Genomic DNA, 13,889 nt, shown 5'->3' with positions numbered 1-13,889 from the left:
TGACCATAAACATTTATAATTTTACATTATAAAGTTTTATGACCAAACAATATATGATCCAACGTTGTAACAAAAAAAGAACTATAAGATTTAGCCAAATTCAAGAGCAATAAAGCTAGCAAAAAAATAATGTAGATTATCACACATCAAGAAAAAATATTATAAACCTGAGAATACTAATTTTATATCTATAAAATGAAATTACTAAAAATAATAGTGTCTAAACCAAGTTCTTAACAACTAAACAAACATAATCCTAGTAACATTGTTTTTGAACCACATTACACCAACCATACATAACCGGCAACTAACAACACACCATAAATATCCAAATAACATTGCTATAAAATGATATAATAAAACAACAATGAGAATTTTAAAATAACAAAAAAAAAATGTTCAACAGTATACTCACCGCCAATCATACAATTCCAATATGTTGAATCTAACTTTAACATTATGCCAATGAGCTTTCATAATTTATATTTCTTCTAAGATGATCTTTTTCTTCTTGGACATTTTTTTTTCTAAAAAACAAGACAAAACATTACAAAATTAATAACCAAGTTATTAATATAAACATGATATTTTGTGTGATAAGGGTTCACATAACAGGAAAAATCAATTATCAGACTGGGATGCTACAATAAATAAATAATTGAAAATATATTGTTATTTAAAAAATTTAGCTCTTTCCTGTAATGCCTTAAAATTTGTATCAAATATATTTAAGATAACAAAATGCAAAATGCAACATGATTTTTCAAAGTTATTAGAATCTCATAACGACTCTCAACCGAATAACAATTAGTATTGGAATGCAATCTGCATCTATATATCATCATGTTCTCACAAACCAAATCATAACCAAAGGCTATTTTAGTTTTCAAATGATCATCGAGCTCATTTAAATTCAAGATCATTGATTTTTATCATTAATTGAAATAACAATACAAACTTTTTTTTTTTTACATCTTAAATGTATCTATAAGTTTTTGTGACAAATTAATCTCAAGAAAAATTCATATAACTCATAGTCCATAACTTATACACATGATCTAATAAGCAACATAAAAATGCAAGCTATGGTTAACAAATATAAACTTAAATAACAAAAAAAGTAACAGGTCCACATTTAAAATCAAACACATTTACCAACTTAGAAATAAAATAAAGTTAACTAAAGCTTATAAAAAAACATGGGTACAAGAAGAATTTATAATCAAAACTATATTTTGAAATTAAATAAAAATATCATACCTAAAACTAACAAAATTCAATAAGATGTTTCTAAATTTCTTATCGGAATTTCCTATAAACATAATCATGAGATTAACAAGCACTTATCACCAACAATGTCATAAATATCTACATTAGTACTTCATACATATAAAAAAAATGAAAACAATAAAGAAAAACTCTAAGAATTCAAAATTTCGAAGATGTAATTTCTTTGAGACATTAGATCGAACACATTATGGACATCCTTATATGCAACTTCATTTTAATGTTTTTTTTTATCTATTCACCATCCAAAAGTCTTTTCAAAATTGAAAAACTTGAACAAATTTATGATAATATTCAACCTCATAAATATTGAAGCTTAAATTGACAAGGAGATCAATTCAAAAAACACAAATAACTTATTGAATCTAAAGATTCAAAAAAGCATTGATGAACAATAGCCTAAAACATATGAGTTAAACATAAAAAGGAGAAGAAAATCGGTCTTCCTGATCCATTCAGTTGAAATTTGTAGAAATAACGGTAGATGAAGTGAATGTTGAATGAAGTTGAAGAATTTTCACCAAAATTTCAACAGTTGACAGTGATATTTTCTTTATCTGTAGTTTAAACCAAGAAAAGATGAAATTACACGATTAAAAGAAGAAATATACATAACAAAGGAAGGATTTGAGAGAAATCAAACATGAATGATGAAGAACTGAGGTCAAAAGTCAACTTAGCCCATATATGTTTAGGGTTTATGATACAATAATGATTTTGACGTGCTTTAACACTGATCGGAGCTCAATTTCATCACAATCTCGATCGATTAACATTCAATTCGGAAAAAACTCAGAGAATTAAGAAGACTTTAGATGATGAAAAGTGTTTCTGGCTGCGATAGAATGATAAAAGAGGGTTTATAAGACCAAAAAACAAAAATTCCCAGAAGTATAAAACCCTTAAGAGGAAAACAACAAAAACTTAACTTATTTGTAAAAATGCCACCATGTTTAAAAAAAATTACAATTAATTTCAATCATTTATTTTTAATGATAAAGAGTCTAGATTATTCCTCGTGGTTCCTATCAAAATTTGAGTTTCTACACGTCGTAGATATCTCTCTCTCTCTCTCTCTCTCTCTCTCTCTATATATATATATATATATATATATATATATATATATATATATATATAGACTTAGGTTCAAATGTTTTCACTATCTATTGTGTGCATGTATGATTAATTCTGGACCAATCATTTTAGTTATTTTAAGAAAGTAATTAATGCATATTAAATGTTGAAGATGTAATTAATATCCATTATATCTTCAACATGTAATATGCATTAATTACTTTCTTAAAATAACTAAAATAATTGGTCCAGAATCAATCATACATATACACAATAAATAATGAAAATAAAATAACCTATATATATATATATATATATATATATATATATATGACAAAACTTCAAAAACGGTCCCTATGGTTTCCAAAAATATCAAGTTTAGTCCCTAAGTTCAAAAAACCTCATGGATCGTCCATGTGGTTTCAAAACTTTTAATGTTTAGTCCTTCCGCCTAACTCCGTCAGTTTTCTGCCATTAAGTGAGGGGCATTTTCGTCATTTCATTACCAGGGACCATTTATGAGGTTGTCTCTATTAATATATATATATATATATATATATATATATATAATTATTTAATAAAAGGGCCCCACCCCCTTCTCTCTCTCTCTCTCTCTCTCTCTCTCTTAACATCCAACCCTATCCCCATTTTGATCTCGCTATTCCCCGGAAACGACTGAATCTTCTTCATCCCTCTCAAGTATTTCACAGGAGGAGCGAACTGAAGAAATTGACGTGACCTCCGGTTTCCGATCAAGGGGGTGTACCACCGATTTATGAGGTTTGTATTACTTTTTTTAAAATAAATAAACCCATCGATGTGACTAACAGCTTCTGTAATTTGAGGATCATCAGGGCCAACTAGATGACCTTGAGAATCATGGTCCTCCAAATATAACGCCATGAAAGCAGGAATTTCTTCATTTGGCAAATCGAAATAATGGAGAAAAGTATCGACGCGTTCTTCAAACGGGACTGAAGCGTTATACGGTGGACAGAAATTCACAGGACAATCCCAAGAACCTTTTTTTACATCGGACCCAGGCCAGAAATATGTCGCCACTTTCAGCCCTTGGTTCGCGATGGTCTCCCATATGGGTTCGCCTAACCACCATTTGGGTTCACGACTTCTCGTTGTGAAGTTATCGCCTGTAGTTGGATCAGTGAATCTGTTTAATATGATTCCATGATAAGCAGGGTATAATCCGGTGGCGATTGAGTAGTGATTTGGGAAAGTTAAGGTTGGGTAAACTGGAATCAATCCGGTTTCAGCTGATGTTCCTTGCTATGAACAAACAAAACAAAGATCAAAAACCAAAAAACGAAGATCTGAAACCAAAGCGATGACTGTGTGCGAAACCTGCAACTCCGCCTCTCCTTCATCATTTCTGAAACCTGCTACTCAACCCCCCATCATTTTGGATTTCTGTGTATGCGATTTCACAGTCTCTACCACCGTTTGATATGGTGCTATGGTGCAGGTGTTGGTGATTATAGTTATAGGATCTGATTAGTGCTTCATTTTCTAATTTGGATTTTGATAGATTTTGTGATTTATGGTAAGGGTAAATAATGAAGGAGATAGTAGGGCTGAAAAGAGAGAGAGAGAGAGAGAGAGAGAGAGGGAGAGAGAGTGGGGTGGGACCCTTTGTATATTAAATATTATATATTTATTTATTTATTTAAAAAAAAGTATTTGAAAACCTCATAAATGGTCCCTGTGTAGTGAAATGACAAAAATGCCCCTGACTTAACGGTTAAATGGTAACATAGTTAGTCGGAAGGACCAAATGTTAAAAGTTTTGAAACCACAGGGACCATCTGTGAGGTTTTTTGAACTTAGGGACTAAACTTGATATTTTCGAAAAGCACATGGACCATTTTTGAAGTTTTGTCTATATATATATATATATATATATATATATATATATATATATATATATATATATATATATATATATATACACGTATGTTCAAATGTTTCTCACATATATTGTGGGTTAAAATGCACCAATATGATTTTAGTATTAATTATATGTATATTAAATGCTATCCATACTTATAACTTATTTTTATGGAAACCAATTAAATTCGTCATTAATGTTAACAATAATATTCTTTTAGAACGAATTCATATCTAGAAGAAATGAAAGTGTATTCCAACAGAATTAGAGTGTATTCTAGTAGAATACACATTCGTTCTTCATATTCCATGCAAATTCATTGTATTTTAAATGAGTGAGTGCTGAAACAAAATACGAACTCGTATATAAAAAAGTAGATGCGAATTCATTCTGAAAGAATGTTATTGCTGACATTAATGACAGATTTAATTAGTTTTCATAAAAAGAGATTTATAATGATGGATATCATTTAATATACTTATAATTATGAAAATCATTTAATATCTACATTTATTTAATTAAATAATTATTTAATTTACTAAATTTCTATTGGTGCATTCAAACACACAATAAATGTAAAAAACAAAATAACCTAACCCTATATATATATATATATATATATATATATATATATATATATATATATATATATATATATATATATATATATATAAGGTTACCTTCGGATCAAAAGTAAAGGTATTTATAAACTATCTAATTACATTAATTTTATAAAAACTATATATATCGGATAAGGATTAAATAGATAAAATAACAATTTATTTTTATCTCTGTTTATCATGGCATCCTATTTTTATATCTTTTTATAGCATAAAGATTGTGATTCTAGCAAATATCCAAAAGGAGGAGGCGACAACATCTTGATAAAAAAACATATATAATAATATATAAATAAAAAAAATTATATTTACTGTTTATTCTTTTTAACCTTAAAAAAATATTAAAAAGAACTATCTCCCTTTTGTTTTTATTTATTTAAATTTTTTCTAAATTTTAATGAAATTCCCATTATAACCACCAATCTCACAACACCCTACTATAAAATGAGGAAGATGTTACGACACACTTAGGCTGTGTTTGGCGCGTCACAACTAGCTAATAAGTTAACTTATTTTTTGAGTTTTTTTATGTTGTCGTGTTTGGTAAGCCAAAACGTAGCTTATAAGCTAACGTTTTGAAAAGCTACTTAGACTAGCTTTTTAGGAGCTTTTTAAAATTTTTTCCAAATACACCCCTTAATTAATTATAGAAACACATATTCTTACATGTCCTTTTATGTAATTTTATATATTTCAGCTAGTTTTACCAAACGTTATTTTTTATCAGCTAGCTTTTTATTTAACAACTAGCTTTTCAGTCATCAGCTAGCTTTTCAGCTAACACCTAGCTTTTCAGCTAGTCCGCCAAACATAACCTTAAAACAAGGTCGTTTGTACATTTGGTCATGCAAAAGGATTTTTTGATTAATTTATTTATCTAGAGTTGAAAATAAAATAACATGTTTGGCATTTTGTTCATACACATTTCATACCAAGTTTATGTCTCACACAAATACTATTTTCCCACTTATCTTTTTATGGAATTTAAATACCAAAAGAATTCTAAAATCTCCAACCCACAGATTTATACATTCTTTTGAACACCTAGATTTATTCAAACACAACTAGCAAGAAACCAAAAGGAAAAAAGATTAGAAAATATTAAAAATCAAAGGGTTTTGAGACCATATGGTCCATTTAATGTTATTTCTACCCTTCGTATTAGAATACGGATAATATGAATGCATAGCAATCTTTTCAAAAATACATAACAATCTTTCTTTAGTTTATTTATTTATTTATAAATTGGCTAAATTTTAATGGTATTTCCATGATAACCATGTATTTCACAACGTCCCACTATAAAACGAGAGAAGACGCTACGACACACTTAAAACAAAAGTCGTTTTAACATATTACAATGTGCAAAATGATTTTTTTAATTAAATTATTTATCTACAGATGGAAATAAAATAACATGTTGAGCATTTTGTTCACCTACATTATATACAAAGTTTAGGTCTCACACAAATATTGTTTTTCCTACTTATCTTTTTATGCAATTTAAATACCAAAAGAATTCTAAAATCTTCAACCCGAGGACTTATATATATATATATATATATATATATATATATATATATATATATATATATATATATATATATATATATATATATATTTGAGCAACTATATATTTTCAAACACAACTAGCAAGAATGTCGTGTTGACATATTACAATGTGCAAAATGATTTTTCAGTTAAATTATTTATCAATAGATAAAATAAAATAACATTTTGAGCATCTTGTTTACCCACATTACATGTCAAGTTTAGTTCTCACACACATACTCTTTTTCCCAATTATCTTTTTATGGAATTTAGATAGCAAAAGAATTATAAAATCTCCAACCCAAGGACTTATATATATATATATATATATATATATATATATATATATATATATATATATATATATATATATATATATATATATATATATATATATATAGATTTATTCAAATACAACTACTAAGAAGCTAAAAGGAAAAAAGGATTGCAAAACTTTACAAATCAAATGGTTTTGAGACCACATGGTCAATTTAATGCTACTTCTACCATTCATATTAGAATACCAATCAAATGAATACACTTTTTAAAAAATACATATAAATCTTTCTTTAGTTTATTTATTTTATTTATAAATTAGCTAAATTTTAATGATATTCTCCTAACCACCAATTTTACAACAACCCACTATAAAATAGGGGAAGACACTAGGACATACTTAAAACAAAGTCGTTTTGACATATTAAGGTGTCATGCAAAATGATTTTTCAGTTAAATTGTTTATCTAGAGATGAAAATAAAATAACATGCTTAGCATCTTGTTCATCCATATTTCATACCAAATTTAAGTCTCACACACATATGCTTTTCCAACTTATCTTTTTATGTAGTTTAAATACCAAAAGAATTTAAAATCTCCAACCCAAGGACTTAAATATTTATATTTTTGAACAACTAAATTTATTCGAACACAACTAGTAGAAAGCTATAAGGAAAAAGATTACAAACATTACAAATCAAAGGGTTTTGAGACCACATGAGCCGTTTAATACTACCAATCAAATGAATGCATAACAATCTTTTCAAAAATACTACTTCACATTTTAAACGATTGGAAAACCCAAAAACTTATATTAATTGTATTTTTTTGTTGATTTTGATTTTTTATTAGTTGGAAAAGTGCAGAAATAACATAACTAACCCTTAAATATTATATGAGAGCTTTCGACACCAAAATTAATTTATTAACTTAAAATAAATAAATATAGACCATCCCACACTTTTATAAAAAAATTCTAATAAACAAATATTTTTAAGATTAATAGATAATTTTATTTATTAATCATGAAAACTACCCATGGTATATATTTATTTTTTTTAATCGATAGATAATTTTTGGTACTGCAAACTTACATATAATATCCGACATGTAATTTCGAAATTTCTCAAAGTTTCTAACACTTAAAAAAACTAAAATTGCGTAGAAGTATAATAAACAAAAGTCCATAGACTGGACTGTAGATTTCATAAATGATTTTGATTGTTAAATTGCACAAAAAATGGGGAAAATGCTTATGGAAAGACAAGATGCTTGCCATTTAAGCAAAACACGTTAACTTGTTTTTATCTTTGGAGAAAATACTTATACTTATCTATGAATATATTTCGTTTTCCTTTGGTCCATTGCAAATTGTTAAGATGATTTCATTTATCAATTCACAATCGAGTACAGTAAAATTGATAGTTAAATGGCAGAATTTCTTAAATTTTAACTAGTTTTTAGAAAAAAAAAAAAAAAAAAAAAACTACTTTTTTTGTCATTTTCTGAAAAAAAAAAAATTAATAGTAATGACTTGAAAGGGTAACGAACTTTCGACTTTTTGTCACATTTAGTCACTAAATTTTTTTTCGTTATCTATTTGCCATTGAACTATTGAAAATGTTAACAGTTTCAATAGTTTAGTGGCAAATAGATAACGAAAAAAAGTTTAGTGACTAAATGTGAACGAAATCGAAAGTTCGTTTCCCTCTAAAAAGTTCAATGACTAAATGTGAACAAACTTCCTATTGTATTATGTTTTAGCAAAATTATTTATTTTTGTTTAATTGTACCAACATTTGTTGATGAAAAAATCTATGAAATAAAAAAACGAAATGTAACATCCGGATTTCCAGGTATCATCATTTAAGTATTTTTCTTTTGAGTTAAGAAGAGAGACTCGACGAGTTGACGCCTCAACTTGTCGAGTAAGGTCGCGACTGATGACTCAGATTAATGAATGGACTCGACGAGTCGGTGAGGCGACTCGACGAGTCCGCGCTGTTGGCAGAAACCCTAAATCTTTGGACCCGAGCCATATTTAAAGGCACTTATGGCCTTCAATTGCTACTACCATTCCCATAAGTGAGAACCCTAGCAAGCTTGAGTGTGTAGAGTGAGAGGAAGAGCTATCTTGAGCTTTTTGGTGTGATAGATCTGGACCCTTCTTGGTTCAGAGAGCCGAGAATATGAAGCTTTAGTAGAGTAAACCTTGGGGTTCGAAGTTAGGAAGCATTTATGGGATTTTTATGGTATATATAGTTACTTTCATCTTACACATAGATATGAAGTATTTTATATAAATTACGTGCTATGTGTGCATATTATTTGAATACTTGCTGTCTATGCTGGATGAACGATTTTATACATGTTTTAAAAGATTTAAACAATATATTTATTTTATATCTACAAATATATTGCGGATGAAACATGGATAGATGAAATAGTTGGTGTGTGATGAAATAAAATGATGAGAGATAGGTGATGATAGAAAGGTGGTGATAATTAGGTAAATAGATGACGATGAATATGTGATGTAGGATGAAAGGAGATACCATAACCTTAACCAGCAATGTGGCGATGTAGTGATCTACCAGAGTATAGATGGCGACCACAGACTATTCTAGACAACCCAGTGGAAACACCAGCAGCCCCATAACCTGTAGGTGATGAATTACGAGTTCAGACGATGTTGTAACTACGTATTCATGCGATGATACTCTAACCCCTTATTATGAATTACGAGTTCAAACGATGTTGTAACTACATATTCATGGGATGTCATAAATTTCGCATGTCAAACCAATGGTCATAATTCACTTCAGTGAGAATGGTTCATTTTTTTGTAAAACCAAAATCAGATTGGAAATTTTGATTTTTTATTTTGGAAAATGTCAAACCATTGGTTTTTTATTTAGGTTTTGGTTTTTTGTTTTTTTTTTTAAATATATTTTCAGGTGCTAAAACATAATAAAAGAGGAGGTTTGTTCACATTTAGTCATTGAACTTTTTAGAGGGAAACGAACTTTCGATTTTGTTCATATTTAGTCACTAAACTTTTTTTCTTTATCTATTTGCCATTGAACTATTGAAACTGCAGCCGGTCATAAGGGTAAAATTTAGTGACTAAATGTAACAAAAGTCACAAGTTTGTTACCCTTTCAAGTCATTATCCCATTTTGTTATTTTTAAAAAATATTGTTTGCCGAATCGAAACAGGTCGGTAGAATATATATGGGCTTTCGAAGCTTTTTAACAGCCCAATCCCAGATGAGTAACACAGCACCAGACACGTGGTTTGATGGCATCAGAATTTAGAAAAATTTATTCCGATAAACGACTAATTTTGCGATAACTTTTTTATTTTTATCGACACGTGGCAACGAATGAACGGGACACACCACTAACCACGACTCATCATATGCTCTTAGACCGACCTTCCAGAAAGTTCTTGTGAATTCGTGGTTCGGAATAACCCAACCCATCTTCCGGTTGATATTACGCCACGTGGACAGACACCAACGTGAACATCCAACGTGGCACCCCCTTCCCTCTGAAACTGATACGCCCCTCCTTTTATTCGCATACTTCGATTTAGGGCACTTTCTAGAAATTAACTTCCAATTCTTCTAAGATTCTAACTTCGAAGACGTTAGAGAAAGAACATCAATCGTACACATTGTCTGCTTTAATCTTGTTGATTTTTGGAGTTTGTAAAGGTGAGTTTTAGTTAGGGTTTTGGAAAATTAGATATGAATGTTGAAGGCGATGATGATATGAAAATGGAGATGAAGGTTGACGAGAAGTCAGTGTATATGTGGGGGTATTTACCTGGAGCGTTACCTCAACGGTCACCGATATTGTCGCCGGTGGAAGTTAGACTCCCGCAGTCAATTGACGCTGGTCAGCTCTGGTCGGATGTCTGTGGCGGCGGTTGTGGATTTGCTATGGCCATTTCAGGTTGGGGTTCTTGATTCACTCTTCTCTTGGAACTTCATATTTACACGAGTCTCAAAGCTTTTGAGATAATTTGGATAGCTAAGGGAAAGGTCTAATTTTGTAAAATTTTCCATCTAATTCTAAATTTGAACTCATTTGCTATGGAAAGTCAAAATGTACACCCATTTGGGTACTGACGGGAGTAGAAAATCTGGAATGTCTTCTTGCTACATTTCATATTAGCTCCATTACATCTAAACTGACTTTTAAATTCCATTTACACCTTTGGCCATCGTTTTCCTTACTGTCCTGTCCTTTCTTCAATCAGACACAGGGAAGCTGATTACATGGGGTTCAACAGATGATCTTGGTCAAAGCTACGTGACATCAGGGAAACATGGGGTACTGAAACACATCTTGTTATCTATTCGTCTATCTATTGAGTTTCTTTTTTAAAAGAAGCTAATGTGCAGTTTGTTTACTTGTTTTTGTTAAGGAAACACCAGAACCTTTCCCTCTTCCAAATGAAATTTCAATAACAAGAGCTGCAGCAGGTTGGGCACATTGTGTCTGTGTAACAGGTGTAGGAGAGGTTTATACATGGGGATGGAAAGAGTGTGTACCTTCTGGGAAAGTTATTGGAGACCCAAACAGTGGTCAAAGCCAAGAGAAAGACATATTTGAGAGACAGAATCCATTCTTGACAGAACAAGGTACTATACTGAGCCCACGCTCGGGGGGATCAAGATCCAGTGGTGTAGATGGTAAAGCAGTTGGAGATGAAAGTACAAAAAGAAGACGCGTATCATCAAACAAACAAGCAGTTGAAAGTTCATCTTCTGGTGATGAACCTCTCTCAGCTTTGCCCTGTTTGGTAGCATTGAGTCCAGGAGTAAGGATAGCAACAGTTGCAGCTGGTGGGCGACATACATTGGCATTATCAGGTAAGAATTTTGTAACTACATATAACATTATTATGATATGGGAGTTGTGACACACAGAGAGTAATAAATGTTATTGCTTAATGTATTTATTGTAACTTGGTTGTGTGAAGTTTCAGATACAGGACAGGTGTGGGGTTGGGGGTATGGAGGTGAGGGGCAGCTAGGTTTGGGGTCTCGCATACGAATGGTGTCTTCTCCACACCCTATACCTTGCATAGTTTCATCTTCAGTAGGAAAAGATAGAAGGGAGGGACAGGGGTATAGAGCACCTGGAAGTTATATTAAAGGGATTGCTTGTGGAGGAAGACACAGTGCTGTCGTCACAGGTAAGGTTTCCAAAAGATTATTAATTCAATATTTCCAATTACACTATCTATAATTATTATTACTGAATTCTATGCGTGCATGTATGTACAGACGCTGGGGCATTAATGACTTTTGGTTGGGGACTATATGGACAGGTGACATCACCTTCCTTTTGCCTTTTGCCTTTTGTGTTATTTTGTTTTTATGCTCTTTAGATTCTTTGTTTTTGTTTGGAAGGCATCCACCATCCTAATATTTTATATAAATCACATTAGTTGTATTGTGAGTTTTCTCAACTGATAGTGAGTGAATGTGAAAAGACTTAATTGACTAGGAGACCCCTAATTGATTTTCTTCAGGTACTTGCTTCATTTTGTCAATTTAAAAATATAAAATTAAGATAATAGATAATGTTGTCTATGTTAGGGACTGGTTCCGAAATATTGACTTGCTTTGATGAATGGACATGTAGGTAAAGTAGAAATGATGAAGAAAAAGCAGACCAAATGTTCACAAGATGAAAGAAGGCGATAAAAACATTACATACAATTTATTTAATCATCATATCTATACATATTCTTCTGTTTTGTGACTAACTCATTTGATTTAGACAGTTAACATATTTTTGCATATTCTAACCCATGATCATATTCATGTCACATATCTTGTAGTGTGGGCAAGGAAGCACAGATGATGAGTTGACCCCTTCATGCGTATCATCATTACTTGGCATCTCAATAGATTCAGTGGCTGCAGGCCTCTGGCACACAATCTGCATCTCATCAGATGGTGATGTCTATGCTTTTGGCGGGAACCAATTCGGCCAGTTGGGTACAGGAACTGATCAAGCTGAGGTAACTAACTTCCTCTTCATGTCCCAGATACATAAATTTTCTCAAAAAGTTTGACCTAATTCTATGAAATATTGTCTGTTCTTTTGTTAGACATTGCCACGCCTTTTGGATGCTCCAAGTCTTGAAAACGAACACGCAAGAGTAGTATCTTGTGGGGCCCGCCACAGTGCTGTTGTTACAGGTACTGTCAAACTGTAAAAATAGTTTTTTTTTTTAAAAAAAAAAACGTGTACCCAGTTTGGCTGGATGCTTAAGTTATTGATTTTTTTTTTATATAAAATTTTGATGAAGATGGGAAGGTGTTCTGTTGGGGATGGAATAAGTATGGGCAGCTTGGAGTTGGTGATGTAATTGACCGGAATATTCCATCTGAAGTTGGTCTGCAAGAAGGGTGTGTGCCCAGGGTGGTTGCGTGTGGCTGGTGGCACACACTTTTGCAAGCTCAATCCGTGACTTGATGGGTTTTGAATTATATCAAAGAAGGTGGAAAGTGGAAACAGTTTTGTTAGGTGGTTAGTTGGTGTTTTATTGGAAAGAAAGAGGAGGGGAGTGTACATGTATATGCTGCAGCTACTCTGCATATATCAGCATATGTACATATACATACAATACAATAGTCTGTTGTTTGCATCACGTCGGTCAGTCAATCGCCAATTGCCATCATCATTCTTTAGACTTTAGAGAGAGAGGGTTTGAGGGTTTCTTGATTGATTCTTGCGTTACTACTGTATATATCTCTCAATAAAACTTAATGCAAACTTAAGTATTTCCAGGTGCACCAATTGCCTCTTTCTTTAACATATTTGGTTTTGATTTGCAAGAAACGACTGTAGTTGGTTATGAAAATTGTTTTTAAATGTTTGGTTTTACCAATTCATTGGGCTTTGTGTTGTTCAACTTCTTGAAATGTTTGGAGACGATAACAATATTTCCTTAAACTTGAATATATTTTATTGTTATTATTCCATACCCCTTTATGCCAAATTGCAAAATTATTCCTACCATCAAATGGATAAAAATAACTAATAGGACATAATCGGCCACATCTATGCAAGGTTTTTTTTATTCAAACTAAATTATTTTATAAAATTTTAATGTCTTCTCATGTGTGTGCGTGTGTGTTTTTATTATTTA

At 31.2% G+C, this 13,889-nt stretch overlaps 1 protein-coding gene and 1 pseudogene across 2 annotated transcripts; one reads left to right on the top strand and one right to left on the bottom strand.

Moving 5' to 3' along the window:
- Window positions 1-1,742: 1,742 nt before the first annotated feature.
- Window positions 1,743-7,223, bottom strand: LOC145090046 (nucleotide pyrophosphatase/phosphodiesterase 1 pseudogene; annotated as a pseudogene).
- Window positions 7,224-10,259: 3,036 nt separating this feature from the next.
- On the top strand, window positions 10,260-13,533 carry LOC145088479 (ultraviolet-B receptor UVR8-like). Of its 2 annotated transcripts, none has more exons than XM_079026841.1 (8): window positions 10,260-10,672; window positions 10,980-11,053; window positions 11,148-11,595; window positions 11,712-11,921; window positions 12,013-12,056; window positions 12,573-12,755; window positions 12,846-12,936; window positions 13,047-13,533. In XM_079026841.1, exons 1-8 carry the CDS (start codon window positions 10,465-10,467, stop codon window positions 13,211-13,213), a joined length of 1,425 nt encoding a protein of 474 aa, XP_078882967.1. In that variant the 5' UTR covers window positions 10,260-10,464; the 3' UTR covers window positions 13,214-13,533. The 2 variants fall into 2 exon arrangements, with proteins under 2 accessions (XP_078882967.1, XP_078882966.1); XM_079026840.1 differs by having other exon boundaries at window positions 11,706-11,921.
- Window positions 13,534-13,889: the final 356 nt, after the last annotated feature.

Source organism: Lactuca serriola, chromosome 2, assembly GCF_051521515.1.
Source record: "Lactuca serriola cultivar US96UC23 chromosome 2, Lser_US96UC23_V15, whole genome shotgun sequence".
Classification (NCBI taxonomy): Eukaryota; Viridiplantae; Streptophyta; class Magnoliopsida; order Asterales; family Asteraceae; genus Lactuca; species Lactuca serriola.
The sequence above is the reverse complement of the archived record's forward strand: the minus strand, read 5'-3'. Positions and strand labels throughout refer to the sequence as shown.